The following is an 18,554-nucleotide window of genomic DNA, read 5'->3' on the forward strand; positions in this document are numbered from 1 at the left end:
GCTGGGCTTGATGGACCCTTGATCTAACCCAGTATGGCAATTTATGTTCTTATGTTCTAATCTCGATACCTGTGACTGACTACCATTTCAGACTTGTGAAATATTGTAACGAACTGGCTAAGAACAATTGCAAAGAATTCACTGTAATTAGTTTTATCCAGGATCCAGTAAGTGGCCAATGAAATTGTCAGTCAAAGAATCAATTGAATTAAATAATCAGATCTAATTAACAAAATTAAACATTCAAGTGACGAAAAAATCCTAATGTTCAAAGTAACACTCCCAGTCCCCAAATTAAGAAACTCCCTGACTGATTGTACAGTCAGTGCTCTTAGATATTCTTGAAATGGAAAGACTCACAGTCATTGGTTTCCACTGGACACTGTCCTGTGGGAGAGTAAACATGTCGCCAAATAATGCTACTTCATTTACTGGCCAACTGCCAGTCGACCACCTTGGTTTGACATACCTGCCTTTCACTGCCTTTAAATGCTACGGTGCCCTGCTGACCGATTTGTCAGCTGACCTCTTGACATGCTATCTCTGCAACTTAGGGCATCCACATGCACCCCTGTTTCCTCTCCTGGATTCACTCCTTTGGTAGTTTGTTGCTTGGGAAAGGATGCAGTTTTAGCCAGCTTCACGGCTCTTGCTCTTTGGTTCCTGCTGCTCGCTTCCAGATCGCTGGAAAAAAAAATGAAAGTATTGGAGACTGCTGCCCTGTCAGCTCACTAACCACCAACTGCCACAGCCAGAATATCATCTGGGTTTTGGTTTGGTTTTTGAAAAGTATTTCAAGATTGCATTACCTGACACACAGCAGGATCTTGCAGTGGCTTATAAAGGGAAGAGGGGAAATAATTAAAATGAGTGGCCAAATTTTGTATTGCAGTATATTGCAAACTTTGTTCCTAGAATTTTTTTTTATCTTGCATCCCAGAAAAAGTTGACACATCCATTCTATGAACCCAATAATAGCATATGGCTTTGGTGCATTATGTAGGGTAGGCCTGATTGACCTACGGACCATCTGAAAAATTATGTAGGGTAGGCCTGATTGACCTACGGACCATCTGAAAAAATGTATCCAGAAATTGTTTCTGGAAGCACTTGTAATTGTGGCGTAAACTGGCATGTGCAAGTTACTGGATGGACTTGCAAAGAGCAATATGAGATGGGGAGAAGCAGAAGGACACTGGAGTTTGAAAACAGAAATAAACAGAGGATTACATCAGGAAGGAAGCAAAGGGTTGATGTGTTACTGATGTCCTGTTGCGGTTTAATGTAATATATCGATTTGTAGTGTCACTTCAGCATTATATATCGCAAGACCCTCGTGCATGCAGAGAAGTCCTGTTCTCAAAGGCTATCTTTAAAAAGCTATTTAAGTTGGCTTCAAATTTAGGAGCTCACAAAAACTCCTAAACCCAGAGAGTAACCACAAAAAATGTGTTTAACAGCATAATGTGAGGATGGAATTCAGGAGAGCCAACCACAGATCTCTGCCCATCTTAAATCATCGGGGTGTGATCTTTGATTTATCTATAGCAGTCTGTCATTTTATAGTTTCCAACATGTCCTTCATTTCTATGTGCGTGTCTGGGCGCCAGAAAGTTTTAAAACTGATCCTGATCCTAAAGTACTTACTGGGCAGCAGTGGAAAGCCAGAGAGAGACTGCAACTTTCTTTCCTGCGACTAATCCCACACCAAAAGCACCCGGGAACTCTTTAGAGTTTTATTGCCAATTTTGCTAGGCTGCGCACTGTCTCTCTAGTTTGAAAACTTTGGAATCGCATGGAAGGAGAATCTGCAAACTGATCTTATTTCATTTCTTACTAAGCAGGCGGCCTAACCTCAGGATTAGTAGGGGAAGGTATTATGGATTAACCAAAACCTTTTCTAAGCCCTCTTAACAAAGGCTCTTCCAGTCTTGTTTATGTATCTCTTATTCCAGAGCATTCAAGGTTGTCTTGTCATTTATTTTTTTCCTATTGAGCGTTCTGGGCAATAAATCCCAGAATGCTTTAGGCAGTTAGAAAACATGCTGCTCTTCAATGATTTGGAACTAATTGATCATTTTGGTTGCTACCCAATGCGGATTTAAATGTGTGGTAATCTCCACATGTGCCATTTTGAGCTATGCTTTGGATGGGAGGTCACTGTTAAAATGAAGTTGTATGTGTGGGTGTGTTGCTCAGTGATTTCAGAGGATTTGAAATCTTCGGTGGTGCAAGAAACGCCATTGCATTGCTGTCAGACAAAGCAAGAGGACCCATTAAATAAATAAATTAAAATGAAATGGCTACAGCTGGATGGTTCCAATGGCAAAAACTTTCAGTGCTTGCTTTTTTTTTTTTTTTTTTAAACACGCCAACTTGTTGCAGGAATGTAAATAGAATGAGTTAATCCTATAAAGTCAGCACATTGTGCATTTGAGACAGTGTCTGCTTCCAGACCTTGAGGTCTGCCAACAGGTCTAGCTTTCATTATATATCCCAATTGCTATTTGTCAGGTATATGTACAGCATGTACATTACAATCCCAACACCATTGTCAGTTTTAATAACTTTCTATAAATAACATTTTTTTTTTTTTAATTTACTACTTCTTTTTCAAAATCTTAACTAATCAAGGTAAAGTACTGCTCTTAAGCAATGTGGAAAGGGAAAACCTCAGATAGCACCGCCCACAGAGGTCAGAGCGGATGGCAGTCGCTGAAAGTCTTCTCAAGCGTGGGCCCTGAAGCAGCATGGATCACAGTGAAACATGGCCTTGGTGGCGTTCTTTCGTTAAAGATAAGGACTTTCTTGGGCCGGGATAAAGCCGTCTGTCCAGGTGCTATAAAGTCTCTTTGGAAGGCATTGAAATATGGAAGAAATTCTGGCTGTTATTTAATTACATTAAACACTCATGGAAGGTGAATTTATTAAAGGGCTTTTTCCCGTGATAGCCTGAAAACTACAAAAATTTTAAATTTTGTATTGTACAGTCTCAGGTTTTCCCTTTCCACATTCCTTAAAAACAGTACTTTATCTTGTTTAGTTGTTTAAGGTTTTGAGAAAAAAGTGTTAACTTTCTTTCTTTATTTATTTATTTATTTATTTATTTTTACAATTGTTAAATTTACTTATAGAAAGCTTATTAAACTGACATTGGTGTTCTAGCTGTTTGGATTGACGTTTGGCAGACCGAATCAGCTGGTTTGGTGGCATTATGTACATTAGACATGAGATTTAAGGAACCCAGTAATTTGTGTATTTTGTTGTTTTGAAAACCGGACCTGGTGGTAGACCTTGGAGACCACTTAGAGGAGCTAGTGTATCTTGATATTTATTTCAGCACCTTTTATCTGATCTATTATCTGGAAACTCCCAATATCTTGAAAATCATAGTCCCCGGGTCATGTTCCCTTATCTAGATACATGTTTGACCCCCAAATATAACCTCCTTTAGATTCCCCAGCTGCAGATACGTTTCCCTTTCTCCCCTTCCCTCCCCCCTTCTCTCCATCCCCGTGGCCGGGCCTAACAAGACTCTTTCAGCCACACGTTTGTCATACCCTCTCCTTTGGCGCCTCTCCCTCCTGTCTGGTTCACAGTCTCAGATCAAGTGTTTGAACCGCATGTGGCTCCATAGTACACTGGGGATCCTCGACTAATATACTGCGACTGTTTGATTTAAAATCTGTTGTAGCCCACATTGGTAAAAGGCAGAATATCAAATCTCTCTCTCTCTCTCTCTCTCTCTCTCTCTCTCTCTATATATATATATATATATATATATATATATATATTAAATGACTTGGTGTTATTTCAGTAATTAGACCAAGGGCATTTGTGTTATAGGATTAGACCACACCCAGGTGATAGAGACACAAAGTAATGCCTCCCATCATAAAGCCTCCAGTTATGTTGTAACCTAGTTGATTGCACTTAATTATTATTACTTTTTAAAAATTCCTTTGTTTATCAGTTTGGCATGTATCCAAAACTAATTCGGTGTAGTCCGATCCAGTGGCTTAGTGGCCAGTACTACCTGTTGCCATACGGAGGGACCCAGATTCGATTCCTGACTTAAGAACATAAAAGGCTGCCATACTGGGTCAGACCGAAGGTCCATCAAGCCCAGCATCCTGTTTCCAACAGTGGCCAATCCAGGTCGCAAGCACCTGGCAGGATCCCAAATAGTAAATAGATCCCATGCTGCTTCTACTCACCCCAGACTATGGCCATTCGCAACCTCCAGGCAGAGGGAGTTATAGTCCTTGTGCAATAGCAGCACCTAGTGGCCAGATTTAGGACCCATGATTGCCCAGGCACCTGGTCCCCAGCCGAGGACCTTCGCTGCAATAACTGGTTCACAGTTAGTTGAGAGGAGATATAAAATAGTCACGAATGAAGGTTCATGGTGCCAGATCCCAGCCCTGGTTCCATCTGAGCAGGAGGAACCTGCCAGGGTCAAAATGAAGAGAATTCTTCCATCTTCGTCTCCATTCTAATTCTCCGACGCTTACAATAAACAAGAAAGCTGGAAGGGACTCGCTGGTATCTGCTGTCAAGCACTTCTTTTGCAGAATCCAAATGGCAGTTCCTTTTCTTGAGCCTGCCTGGTTTCACATAAGTTAGTGTGCATTCTGGAACTCCAACAACGACTCTTTCTTCCTGTTTTCCAGACATATGTTTTGAATTGAAGGAGGTTTTGGGTTTTTTTTCTTCCTCTTCACTATTGGAAGAGCTGCGAGCCAACTCTCTCCCCGCTCTCCTTGCCAGGAAAACTCGGACCGTTTCTTCATCCGCTGTTTACCAGATCTGATTTTTTTTTTCTTTTCTCGTTTGAAAGCCACCTTGCAAGTGTTTCAGACTAAGAGAGAGAGAGAGATTCAGAAATAGAGGGTGGAGACCCTGATGGGGAGAGGTTACCTATGTTCAGAATTCAAACTTAAATAATAGCGAAACAAACCCACTAATTAAAGTAGTGTAGTATGGTGCTGAGGATAGTCAGATGACAGAAGGAGGAGCACCACCCCTTCCAGTTTAACAGGATCAAAAGAGAGAGGCACCAGAGACGGGGATGTGCATCAGGCTTGTTAGTACTAAGCCGTGTATCATGTAAGCTATGTTAGTACTAAGCCATGTATCATGGCTTAGTACTAACATAAGGCTTAAAAAAAAAAAGAAAGCCAGAAATGGCAAACCTGACACAGAAAATCTCTTGTGCGAGTAGTTCAGCAGAAACCAAATTTATTTTAAACACCGAAGCGTATTTCTTATTCCCATAACACTGTTACTTTGTGGTGCGGTACAAGAGGCTGTCCCATGGCTGTGGGGTTTCCCCACCACAAGAGACATTTAAACACAGAGAGGTCGATGTTCAAACTTGGATAAATCTTTGTTTTTACAAACGCCCTCCTCCCCCCCCCCCCTCCCCCCAGTTCAGCAGGCAGATAATTTACCTGCATAAGAAGAGGTGGAGTTTGGAGGGCCTGGCAAAGCTTTAGCCAGACTGCATTAGATATTCAGCGCTGTCTGGCTCAAGATATCCAGACAAGCCTGATTGGGGTGAAGGCCAGGCCTAACCTCAACCAGATAACTTTATTCAGGGTATATTCAGCAGCACTGTTAGCTGGATAAGTGCCACCAGATATCCGGGTAGAGTTAGCCAAATCAAGTGTTAGGGTTTAGCTTCTGCTGCTCTCCATGCCACTGGATATTGGGCTCAGGGGAGATTAAGTAACAAGGGGGGCCACATAGCATCTGATGGGGAAGGGAGTGGAATTTGTGTCTTAATATTTCACAGCTCCATGCTCTAGCCACAGCAATTCATGCAAGCTGGCATAAAGGGCAGCGTCTGACTCTATTTTGTCCTCCAAGGGCTATTCTGCTTAATGGCTATTCCGCGTCAGCTCCATGTCTCACCCCCAAGATGCTTTTGTTTCTGTATCCCAAAATGTATCTCTTCATTAGGAGCCATAGGAACATGTGCTCAGCCTGGTTAGAGAGAATTTGAGCAAATTCACATCAAAGGAAACACTGTGACATCAGCCTTGATTGCTACTGTCATGTTTTTAATTATAGGGCTTATAAGGGAGTTGTATGTCCACAGAGGCGAAAGATGCACAAATCTGTCAGAATCCTAGCAAAGCACATTGGGTCAAGCAGGATCGTGGCTTGGGACGTACAGGAGGGTGTTTTTCTTTTTGTCCCGGTTTAGCTGCAGTTGGCTGAAACTCTTATTTTGTTTCTGTTCTTTTTAACTGGCATTTCTTTAGGGCGAGCAGCAGCCAAGGACAGCAGAAGGCAAACAGTCGGAAACGCACCATGATTCCTGTAACGCTGCAAAGGGCATTTTTAGTCAAAGAAAGAAACTAAAGCTCTGTTGATTACAGAAATTGAAGTTCTAAACTTATACGGTCCCTTTGCCTGTTCTGGGCCATAGTAGTGAAACCGTGTTAGTGTCCTACTGTAAAAATGTTCTCAGGGCTTTTATATATCTACTAGATAAGGGAGCCCGGACCGACGTGCCGCAAATGCGCAGTAGAGAGCAGCTCTACCGCACATGCGCGCAAGTCGGTCAGAGCGGAGCGTGCCTAAAAAAAATGGCGCTGGGAGGAGCGGCAGCGGCGAAGAGCAGCGGCGAGAAGCAGGAGCGGCGGAAGGAGCGGCGGCGAGAAGCAGGAGCGGCGGAAGGAGCGGCAGCGAGAAGCAGGAGCGGCGGAAAGAGCGGCGGCGGAAGGAGCGGCAGTGAAAAGCAGGAGCGGCGGCGGCGTGCGCGAGGGAGGGCCCCCACCTCCGGAGATCTTCATTGTGGATGAGCTGTGAGGGGAGAGAAGTGAGGAGAGGGGGGATTGACTGGAGGGAAGGGGGGAGGGAGGAGAGAGTGAGGGGAGGGGGGAGTGACTGAAGGGAGGGGAGGAGAGAGTGAGGGGAGGGGGAGTGACTGAAGGGAGGGGGGAGGGAGGAGAAAGTGAGGGGAGGGGGAGTGAGGAGGGAGGGGGGAGGGAGGAGAAAGTGAGGGGGAGGGGGGAGTGACTGGGGGGAGGAGAGAGTGAGGTGAGGGGGGGGAGGAGAGAGTGACTGAAGGGAGGGGGGAGAGAGTGAGGGGGAGGGGGGAGGAGAGAGTGACTGAAGGGAGGGGGGAGGAGAGAGTGAGGGGAGTGGCTGAAGGGAGGGGGGAGGAGAGAGTGAGGGGAGAGGGGAGTGACTGAAGGGAGGGGGAGGGAGGAGAAAGTGAGGGGAGGGGGGAGTGACTGGGGGGAGGAGAGAGTGAGGTGACAGGGGGAGGAGAGAGTGACTGAAGGGAGGGGGGAGAGAGTGAGGGGAGGGGGGAGAGAGTGAGGGGAGGGGGGAGGAGAGAGTGACTGAAGGGAGGGGGGAGGAGAGAGTGAGGGGAGTGGCTGAAGGGAGGGGGAGGAGAGAGTGAGGGGAGAGGGGAGTGGCTGAAGGGAGGAAAGGGGAGGGGGGAGTGACTGAAGGGAGGGGAAGGGAGGTGAGAGGGAGAGGGAGTGGGAGGGAGAATGGGGAGGAGGGAGTGGGAAGGAGAATGAGTGGGAAGGAAATGGACAGAAAAAATGTTATAAAATGTAGCCTGTTGTTACGGGCTTAACGGCTAGTATATAATAACATATACAATACCGAGAAAAGGTTTGTGAACTGCCTAGGATGATCTGCATTTTAACACAATTTATTTTCAAAACATGAATAGGTCCTAATCTAAACCCTGATAAAAGAGACAGGTAACCCTATTCAACAACTCAGACAAAAAGGGAGATATTTTGAATATTTATTCATCAAAAAGATTAAACAATGCACCTTTGTGTGAAAAAGTCTGCGAGCCCTTCATTCAATAACTGGTGGCACCATCTTTTGAGCAGCAATAACTTCAATTAAACATTTCCTGTAACTGATCAGTCTCGCACATCGACCCTCAAGGAATTTTGGCCGTTCTTCCACCTAGAACTGTTTCAACTTCCAGTTTCGTGACACATGGGGGCTTCCTTGCATTAACAGCTCACTTCAGGTCTTGCCACAACTCTGATAAGTAGATTATCGAAAATTCATTCCTCCTGGTGTTAAATTTGTCTCCAATCCATTACAGAAGAAAAGCAAAAATGCGGTCCCCTGTGTGCCGACAGTAAAATCCTCTGGGAGGGGAGGAATCTACCCTAACTGGTTTGCATTATTAACATTACACAGACACTGTATAATGAGGTCAGGGTGAGTGTTTATTCACTTTACTGCCCTTGATTCTAGACCGTAAGCACTAGAAGGCTACCAGTCCTACCTCTTTATCCTCTCTGTTGTGTGGGATTGGCGTACATAGGTGCCCGCGGCAGAACTGATTCTTTCTGCTTTTCAGCACAATGGTTTTTCTTTCCCCGTTTTGCTCCCAATAAAAGTAGGGATTTTTTTTTTTGTTTACTTTGGGAGAGCGCTGACGGCTGAAATCCGCATTTACAAAGTATGCTCGGGCTTCGGCCATAATTTTTCGAAGCAGATGTGCACACGTAAATCTGCTTTGAAAATTGGCAGGCGCCCACGCACTTTCTCCTTGCATGGGAGCAGGTGTAAGTGTTTACACCCGTGTTTGCATGTGTACTTTCGATTTATAGAAAGCGCGCATGGAAATGGTTTTCCACGCCCTGGCTCTCTCTCAGGTACCTGTAACTTTGCTTCCACGTGTAGTTTTATGTGTAAAACCCCCCCCCCCCCCCCCCCCCCCCCCCCCCCCCCCCCACCGGGGTAACTTTCTATAGGCCTGTGCACGTGTGCAAAATAGCATGTTATTCACACACGTGCTTTGGAAAATCCACTCCTCAATGAGTAATTTACTGGTGGTTATAGTACCTCTTATTGTTGTACATAGATGCTATCCACAAACCTTTTTAAGAGGGGGGGTCGTAATCCCGCTGCCCACCTTGGTGTAAATTCCACAGGAAGGTTTTACTCCTGGGGTTTGCCCCTAACAATCAAAACAAAAACCTCACAGGTAGTTTTGCTTTGATTATTGCCCCAGGAAAGAATTCCCGCAGAGATTTGTGCCTGGTTTCTCTGCGGTTGCATATTTTTTTTCAGCCAAAGCCATGCCCGACGTTGCCCCCCCCTGACTTAACCCCCAACCGCACGGAATACCTTTGAATGCGAGTAAAATGTAACACGAGTGCTCAAAAAAAGAAGGCACCTAATTGTATCCGCGCAGAGGGTGAGCAATTTTCCAAAAGCCCACGTCTGTGGATCAAATGCTTTAACCCACAGAAACAGCTTTGAAAATTGCTCTCTTTGGGGATAATTTTGTAACGCCCTGCATCAGTTTTAAATCAAATATGCGCATAAGTTCAATTTTTAAAGGGAAAGCACACGCATTCTCTCACCCGTTGAACATTGGGCAACAAAATGACCCACCCACAATTACACCTGCTAATTTGTGCGCAGACATTTTTCGGGGAGAATTTTTATGCTCGTGCTTTTTTTGAAAAATTGAAAACTAAAGCACGCAAGTCAAATCCCTCCCCGGCGCTGCTCGCGGGAATGCCTCTGCTCGCTGCCAGTAAGCTTCCGCGTGGCGCAGGCGGGCGGTTTTGTAACAGGCTATTTCCACGGATAAAGCGCTGTTTAACCCATGGAAGTGCCTTTGAAAGTTCCCTTCCCTGTGCCCGCAGTAGCTGGAGTGCTAAAAAAAACATCCACACACACATTTGGAGTCAAAGTGGGGGGCGGATGGAGGGGCCATCCTAATGTAGCATTAGCAGAAACAGGAAAGCCCGGTGTGTATCGGCGTGTCAGCATCACAAAATAACCAGCAAGGGTTTGGGGTTTTTTTTTCCCCTCCCAACTTTTGTCCGTCTTTTGCCAGGTAATTTCTTTTAGCACTGACCTTGGTATCAGGCCTTTTGGGCCTGCTTTTATAAAGAAGTGCTAGCATGGAGAAGCTTACCTGGGAAAGAGGTGTCAGGCGTTTTATATATTGTCTGCCTTTCTTGATAATGAACAGTTAATCGATATTAGACCCCCCCCCCCCCCCCCCCCCCCCCCCCCCCCCCCCCCCCCCCCTCCGATCTGAACTCTTATCTCTTATTAATTCATCGGAATTGTGGCTGAAACTTTTTTTTTTTTCTCTCACTGCTGGAGGAGCAGTTTAGTTATGGACGGTTTGTGCAGTCCGTGGGGGTTACAGTTGTTTTCCAGTGGGCTTTAATACTAGCATTTGTCCTGTATTTGATACTTTAGGCTTTTTACTGCAGGAGCAACAGCATGTAGAAATATCGAGTATTATGCGTGAAAGCTAATTGGGACTTATTTTACTAATCTTGTTACTCTACTTGTGTTGAAATCTTGTTATACTTCTTGGGAAATCAATAACAAACGGAATAAAAATGCTGAAACGGAGCTCATGCCGCAGCTGAAGGGGGCTGCTGCTCTGCTTTTGCCAGCACTGGTTCCGTTTAAAGCTCCCACAGTTCAACAAACAACATTATAGCCTCCAGCAAATCCGTTTTAATCTGATCACAGCTGAAACTTTTCTCTTCTTCAGGCTGGTTCTGAAAGTAGCAGCTTCCCTTCCCCTCTCTGTGATGTCTAGCAACCTTAATACTCCTAACTTGTGGCGATGGAGCACCAAAGAGACAGGAAAGATGTTATCGTATGCAGGAGAGCTAGCCATGAGATGTTGCAGAGGATTAGTGAAGGTGGACAAAGAAAAGATCCTTACCCCGGGAGCAGTGTTTGTCCTTCTGCACTGCACACTCTTTTTTTTTTTTCACATACTGTAGGCCCCCATTTTGCCCCTTTCTCTGGCTGCTCTGTGTGTCTGTGCGCGCCTCTCTCGTTCTCTCTCTCTCTTCTGGGTTTGCTGCTGACAGCCAGCTACTGACTCTGCCTCAGTGGCTTTTTGTTTTTTGGAGCTTATGGAGATCCGAGGTTTCATGTTACATATTCCTTGGGCAGGGAAGGAGGAAGAGAAGGGGGCGGGGAAGGGGGGGGGGGCATGAAGGCAGAACTGAGCAGCTGGTGCAGCTGCTTCCCAGAGCTCTGGGTGGCACCACTTTAATGGCAAAGCTTTTCTTTTTCCTTTCTATAACATTAAATTTTGCACAAATAATTGCTACGTTTTTCTAATCTAGCCATGCAGTGTCCATGTTAGGAGTATGAGTTGCTAAAGAAAATAGGTTGTGGCTATATAGTAATTTTGTGTTTTTGGGTAACACCTTTCTTCAAACCAGATTGCAACACACTTGTACAATAGATATTCAGCAAAGCCAAGCACAAAAGTTGTGTTGGTCTTGCTCCTCCTCCAGTTAAAGAAAGAGCAGTGTCAACCTCTTACCCCTCTCTCACCCAAAACAGAATCTGCATCAGCCTCACTTCCCCCTCCCCTGAACAAAGGCTCACTCTCCTGTCCACAAAGGCTTAATCTATGTCCCACCCCCCACGTCCCAAACAAGGAAAATCAAAACAGCTTTTCCTGTTCATACTCCAAATCAGTCCAAACAAGTGGGCTTTGCATCTCTACCAGCAGATGGAGGCAGAGAACAAAAACTTTGAGGCACTGCTACATAACTGAGTGCGCCACCTGCAGTCCCTCAGTAGTTCTCTGTCTCCAGCAGATGGTAGAGGTGCAAACCTGTAGTCTGATTAGAGTAGTTTAAAATAAAAAAAATAAAATAAAAAAAGTTTAGAAACAGAATAATCTTCTGGAGCTCCCTGAGGTGTTTGGAAATTTGTGGACCATCCTAAAGGTGGAGCCAGGCGAGTGCGGGGTTGGTGATCCCTGGACTGTTTTTGCCTACATCATCTCGGGGGGTCTTATAGCCAGGGGTCCTTGCTCCCTCTTATCCTCAAAGAGCCTCTTCCCCTTTTGGTGGCCAGCAACGGGAAAGTATTTGGTTTTACTTTTCCTTTCTTTGTCAGTGGCTCCTTTAAAAAAAAAAAAAAAAAGAAAAGAGATCTGGAGCAGCGGGGCTCCTCTTGTGTGGAGGAAGAGTTGCGCTGTTTGCCCGAAGTTGCTGATGGTTCCGAGGTGAGTCGGGGAAGCCCATCAGGGCTGTAGCAGGGATCTCCTTAGGCGTGCCTGAAATGCGGCGGCCATGTGGTAGGTCTGATGGCATCACAGCACGTGAAAGTGTGCAGAGCCTGTGGCACACAGTTGAAACAGCTCAATTCAGCAGTGCTATGCTGGGATTGTTCCTTGGGTGGTGAAGGAATCTCCATGGAGGCTGCGGGTGCCTGGAGGGTCATTCATTCATCAGGACCAGCACTGGTTCCTCCCATGGGGGCTGAAGATGCAGCTCCAGGGAGGCATGTGGCAAACAAGCAGCAGCTGCTGCAGGGTCCAGGGAATCCCTTTCCTCTTCTTTCCCCAGTGGGAATGCCCCTGGGATGAGGGGCATCTGGAGGATTTCGTGCTGCTCCTCCACAGGAACTACTTGGCCAGATGGGGAACTGAGGAGAAGCGGCCCCTGGAGAGGAAGCCACAGTGTGCTTTAAAAAGGTCCAAGAGGGCCACAGCTGGGTGGTCCTTACTTTGGCGTCTTGGATTGGCATCTCCCTCAGGGGAGGGAGAGTATGGAGAGGACCATGACGCAGTTGGTCAAGATCCAGATGACCTGTTTGTGCTTGGAAGTGATTCGACAGATGATCCCAGGGGATGACCTCACAGTGAGCAGCCCAGCTAATGACCCAGGGGTGTTTAAGGATGGGGGTCAACCCGGATGAAGTACCGGTTTCAGAAGGAGACGACCCCAGGGTCATGCAGCTGTTCCAGAAAGAGGAATTAAGATCCCTCATTTCCTAGGTTTTGGGGGAGCTGGGTATCAAGGTTACCCAGGAAGATTTGGATAATGAGGGGGTGGATCTAGTACTGGATGGCCTACGGGGGACTGTTAGTCTGCTACGGGGGATCTAGTACTGGATGGCCTACGGGGACTGCTAGAAGCATTTACTTTGTCGAAGAAACTGGTAAACTAGGAATTGGATACCCTGAAGGCTGGTATGAAAGGTCAACAGAGCATTGGCGAAGTTGTATCCGCTAATGGAAGAGACCTTGGAGTTACTGAGGTTCCCTAATGTGGATGCAATTACCAAGAAGACCATTATTCCAGTAGCAGGGTCTGCTGCTTTGAAGGATGTCCAGGACTGCAAATTGGATATCCAGTTGAAAAGAATGTTTGAAGTTTCAGCGTTAAGCCTCCAGGCAATGATTTGTGCTAGCCTGATGCAGAGGGCCTGTTTGTGCTGGGTGCAGAAGGCACAGGAGAAAGGTCTCCTTATGGCAACTCCAATCAGGCGGCATGGCTGGAGGCCAGGGTGGCCTATGTGGCGGATGCTCTTTATGACATGGTCCGAACATCGACCAGAAATATGGTAGCAGCAAGGAGGCTTCTGTGGTTACAAAATTGGGTGGCAGATGTTTGGTCCAAACCCCAACTTTGTAATCTCCATTTTAAGAGAAAGCTGCTCTTCAGCGAGGACCTGGAGCAATTGATGAATGTTCTGGGTGAATCCAAGGGCAACAAGTTGCCGGAGGATAAGAAAGTGGCCAAGAAGACCTCTGCCCTCCCCCACGCTCCCATTTTCGGGAGGTGAAGCATTTTCATTCAGGCAAGAGTGTCTCAGGCTCAGGGCAGACGCAGATCTCAGGAAGGAAACAGTCCTTTCGGGGTGTCCACAGGACTCAAAGAGATGACTCCAGTCTGTCCATGGAGGTGGAAATGCCTCACAATGAAGTCGGGCAGGTCCACTCTTCAATGGAAGTAGTAGGAGAGAGGTTGTCCCTTTTCTGTGAAGAATGGGCGAAGATCATGTTGGACCAGTATGTTTTGGAGGTGATAAACAGTTACGCCTTAGAACTTTCTCATCCGATAAAGGAGGCTTTTATGATGTCCCATTGCACATCCCGAAACAAACTAAAGGCCATCCAGGATATTCTCCACCACTTGCAGAACCTGGACGCAATTGTGCTGGTGCCTACTCCAGAGAGGGGGTGAGGAAAGGTATTCCATTTACTTCGTGGTCCCAAGAAAGAGGGTGCTTTTTGGCCCATTGTAGATCTACAGAAGATCAATATGGCGCTGCGGATTCTGCATTTTTTAATGGAGGCGTTGCAGATGGTAATCGCAGCAGTCCAAAGAGGAGAGTTTCTTGCATCCTTGGACTTGACAGAAGCCTATCTGCATATAGCCATTCAGCAGGAGCATAAAAAGTTTCTGCGCTTCATAGTGCCGGGGCAGCATTTTCAATTTCGGACCCTTCCTTTCGTATTAGCTATGGCACCACGCACATTCAAGAAGTTGAATGTGGTGGTGGTGGTGGCCCTGCAAAGGGAGAGGATTCTGGTTCACCCGTATTTGGACGATTGACTCATTTGGGCAAAGTCCGAAGAGGAGTGTTCACAGGCAAGATGCCGGGTGATGGAAACGTTACAGTCGCTCAGCTGGGTGATAAACCTGGCCAAGAGTCACTTGGGGCCAAGTCAGTCTTTGGACTACCTGGGAGCGCGGATTGATACCTGGGCTGGCAGGGTCTTTCCCACCCCAGAGAGGGTGGAAAAGATTCAGTCACTGGTACTGCGGTTTTTACATCTGCCAGTTCCCAAGGCCTGGGATTATTTACAGGTTCTTGGTTTTATGGCATCTACACTAGATTTGGTGCCGTGAGTGTTTGCCTGGCTGAGGCCACTGCAGCAGGACCTGCTGTCATGGTGGAGTCCGTCGTCAGAGGAGTATCAGCAGCCATTACCGTTACAGGAGGAATCCAGGTCCAATCTGTTGTAGTGGCTTTCTTGTCACAATTTGGAGGAAGGGATGGACCTGGAGACTCTGGACTGGTTGATGGTGACCACGAATGCCAGCCTCACTAGTTGGGGGGGGGGGGGGGGCAGTCTGTCAAGGGCAGACAGCCCAGGGTCAGTTGTTGCTAGTAGAAGCAACCTGGTCAATCAATCGCTTGAAAACAAGGGCGGTATGCAGGGTTCTGATGGCTTTCCTTCCTCAGGTCCGAAGTCAAGTGGTAAGAGCATTCTCGGATAATGCGACGACGGTGTATACTAGTCGCCAGGGAGGAATGAAGAACTGTGCTTTTTTAGCTCTTGAGGCCCAGGAGTTTTTTCTTTGGGCGGAAGGGGATCTGCAGGGATCGCGGCATCATGTGGCCAGAGTAGACAGTGTGCAGGCAGACTATCCCAGCAGGCAACAGTTGGACCCGGGAGAATGAGAATTGTCAGGGGAAGCCTTTGATCTCATCAGAGCTCGCTGGGCAACCCACAGCTGGATCTAATGGCATCACGATGCAATGCAGAGATTCATCAGTCACAAGACAGGATGTTTGGTCCGAGGGCATAGACGCTTTGATTCTTCCATGGCAGGCAGGGACTCTGTTGTATGGGTTTCCTCCAAGGCCATTAATAGGACCACATGTTGTGACACATTGAGAGGCATCCAGGAAAGGTGATTCTTGTGGTGCTGGAGTGGCTGCAGCGGCCGTGGTTTGCAGATCTGATCCAGCTTGTCATGGACGGGAGCCCTCAGGCTATCTAATCTGTCGAGACTGAGGCAAGGCCCTATCTTCTTGGATCGGGCGGATCACTTTTGTCTCGTGGCTTGGCTTTTGAGAGGAGGCATTTAAGATCGAAAGGGTACTCTGAGCCGGTAATCTCCACTTTACTTCAGACCAGGAGACTGTCCAGTTCCATGGCGTATGGAAGGCTTTTGAGGCATGATGTAGGGAGGAAGGCTTAGACCCGTTGAGGGTGTATATCCTTCATGTTTTAGCCTTTTTACAGCAGCGCTTGTCTAAGGGTCTGACATATAATTCTCTGCATGTTCAGGTGGCGGCTTTGGGGTGTCTCAGAGGTAAGCTGCGTTGCATCAGTTATAGTTCAGTTTTTGAAGGGGGCCAAGTATTTGCGACCACCAATTGGTAGAATGTGTCTGGCATGGAGCTTGAATTTGGTGTTCAAGGTGCTATGCGGGCCTCCCTTTGAACCGTTACAGTGGGCATCACTTTAGGACCTCACCTTGAAAACTGTTTCTGGTGGCGATTTTTCAGCCAGGCAACTTTCGGAGCTTCAGGCTTTGCCCTGTAGGGAACCATTTTTGAGAATTTTGGATCATGGGGTGGTGTTGTGTACAGTACCTCATTTTTGCCTTCGTACCACCTTAACCAGACGGTGGAGCTCCCTGTGTATCTGAATTGGTCTTCTGAATCTCCAAAGGAGAGAGAGCTTCATTTGTTGGATGTTCAGGTAATGTTGTGATACTTGAAGGTCACCAACAACTTTAAGCGTTTGGATCACATATTTGTATTGGGGACCAAAGAACAGAAACAAAGTGTCAAAGAGCACGATTGCCCACTGGTTGAAGAAAACTATCTTTTCAGCTTATATTTGCAAGGGTGACAGAATTCCAGAGGGGTTGCAAGCGCATTCTACTAGAGTGCAGGCGGCCTCGTGGGCTGTCAGTTGGTGTCACCACAGGAGATCTGTAGGGCAGCAATGTGGATGTCACTGCACACTTTCTCCCGGAATTACCAACTGAATGTTCGCACACCAGGGGAGCCAAGTTTTGGTGAGTGTGTGCTGAGAGCAGGTCTTTCGGGTGCCTGCCCAGTGTAGGGGTGCTTTGGTACATCCCACTTGTCTGGACTGATCTGCAGTACAAACAGGAAAGGAAGGGCTTCCTGAAGGACCATAGATCAGTCCAGAGTCCGAGCCCATTGTGTGCGAAAGACCATACTGATTATGATTAGCAAGATCTGATGAGATATTCAGTATATAGAGTTTCAGAGCCTATAGGATGACCAGGTTGGTTGGTTCCTTGGGTTCGATGTTTGGCTCCAGTTCAGAGGGGCTCCAACCCTATGTTTCTCGTTTTCACATTTGCCCTGGGAGACAGGGGATAGTTGAGTTTGGTTTCACTCTAGTTTTGCTTGGGTACAGGTCAATACTGAGGGACTGCAGGTGGCATTCTCTGTTATATAGCAGTGCCTCAGAGTTTTTGTTCTCTGCCTCCAACTGCTGGTAGGAATGCAAAACCCACTTATCTGGACTGATCAGGAATGAAAATTAGCAGGTGAGAACTAATTTTCCTGTAACCCTGAAGTATCTTCTATTAACAGCAATTCAAATGAGAATACTAATGATCCTAAGCTGGTGATTAATCAAAACAATGACAGATTGTAGTAAACACTAGGCCGAACCCTAAACCAAATTTCAGGCACATCATTGGAGATGGGGTAGGGGCTGTCCTTATTCCATTCAGAGGGCAGCACTGTAGAGCTACACACAAGAGACAGTTCTTGCTCCTTGGAGCTTACAGTCTGGTTAAGACAGATGGAGAAGAGACACAAACAAATAAGAGGCTTTGAGTTAGTCGGGGACCATGATTGGGGAAAAATGAAACAGACTTTCTATTTCTGTTTGGCGTATTGAAAACAATTCTGCATGCTGTCCGTTCTGCTAAAAATGTCAAGAGCTCACAGAGCCGAGTCCTGGTGCTCACCCTGTACCACCGTTAGACCAATACCAAGTCATCGGTGTTCAATTCTTTATTTCCTCTGAACTTCTGCGGCCAACTGTGTTTGCAAGTGTCACAGATTTTAGTTCTGGTGGGGGGTTTTTGTTTTTTGTTTTTTTAAGTTCAGCAGTTTCCTCCTGCTCCTTTTGGCTTCAAGCTCACTCGGAACCAGCTAGAACCGTGGATGTGATTCCTGAAGCCCTCATTCACATTTACCCAGGGTTCCCATTCTCTCTCTCACACACACATACCTTTTTAACCCTTTTCCCTGCTTCCACCTAGTCCAGTCACTGTAGCAACTGTTCTTGGCCAGGTGCCACAGTACCATAGGCTCCTTCTGGAAACCGATGCACATACTAGCTTGGCCGCCACATGTTGCTACTGTGCAGTGGTGAAATGTTCCTCCCTCAGAGGGTTGTGAGTGCTGCCTCTGCCACATACCCCTTTTTGTTTTACCTGCAGTGCATAACTGGCTGAAGAATCTCAAGATTTCTTGTCTTTCTTTGGATAATTCCCAGCCTGGGCAGTACGAGGAAGGTTAAACTTATAGAAATATGGAAACATAGAAATGGTCCATCCAGTCCACCCAGCAAGCTTATGGTAGCATCATCCATGCCATACAGATCTCCCCTATAATGGTAGCATCAGGGGGTGGCATCTGCCATGGCATACAAGTTACCTCCATACTTAGTTTCCCAAACAGTCAGGACCCTTGTTGGTTACTGTCTAAGTCCAATTCCCAGTTATCTCTTATCTCTTGCCGTTGAAGCAGAGAGCAGTGTTGGAGTTACATCACAAGTTTAAGGATAATTGGTTAAGGGTAGTAACAGTCACATCAGCAAGTTACCCCCATGCTTATTTGTTTTCCCAGACCATAAAATTCAATGTCCTTGTTGGTTGTTGTCCAAAACTAATTCCCCTTTTCCTCTTTTCATCCTGCCATTAAAGCAGAGAGCAATAATGAGTTGCATCAACAGAATGAAGGCTTGATGGTTAAAGGGTAGTAACTGCCACACCAGCAAGTTACCCCCATGCGCTCTTTTCCTCATT

The 18,554-nt window shown here is 46.5% G+C and overlaps 1 protein-coding gene and 1 long non-coding RNA gene across 10 annotated transcripts in view; one reads left to right on the forward strand and one right to left on the reverse strand.

The window, feature by feature from the left end:
- Positions 1-10,914, reverse strand: part of LOC115090886 — a 21,202-nt gene extending 10,288 nt beyond the window's left edge. Inside the window, exons 1-2 of the long non-coding RNA XR_003856540.1 lie at positions 10,706-10,914; positions 470-684 (exon numbers count right to left, since the gene is read on the reverse strand). This is a non-coding gene — a long non-coding RNA (uncharacterized LOC115090886). The remainder of the gene's footprint in view (positions 1-469; positions 685-10,705) is intronic.
- Positions 1-18,554, forward strand: part of RECQL5 (RecQ like helicase 5) — a 129,894-nt gene that overhangs the window by 88,845 nt on the left and 22,495 nt on the right. The window contains exon 9 of one of the 9 annotated variants that reach the window (XM_029600512.1): positions 6,270-6,560. The exons of the other annotated variants lie outside the window; for them this stretch is intronic. Coding sequence (XP_029456372.1) covers positions 6,270-6,369 — 100 coding nt within the window. The 3' untranslated portion in view covers positions 6,370-6,560. Of the gene's footprint in view, positions 1-6,269; positions 6,561-18,554 lie in introns of those variants that run through there. 9 annotated transcript variants of the gene reach the window in all.

This window comes from Rhinatrema bivittatum, chromosome 4 (genome assembly GCF_901001135.1).
Source record: "Rhinatrema bivittatum chromosome 4, aRhiBiv1.1, whole genome shotgun sequence".
NCBI lineage: Eukaryota > Metazoa > Chordata > Amphibia > Gymnophiona > Rhinatrematidae > Rhinatrema > Rhinatrema bivittatum.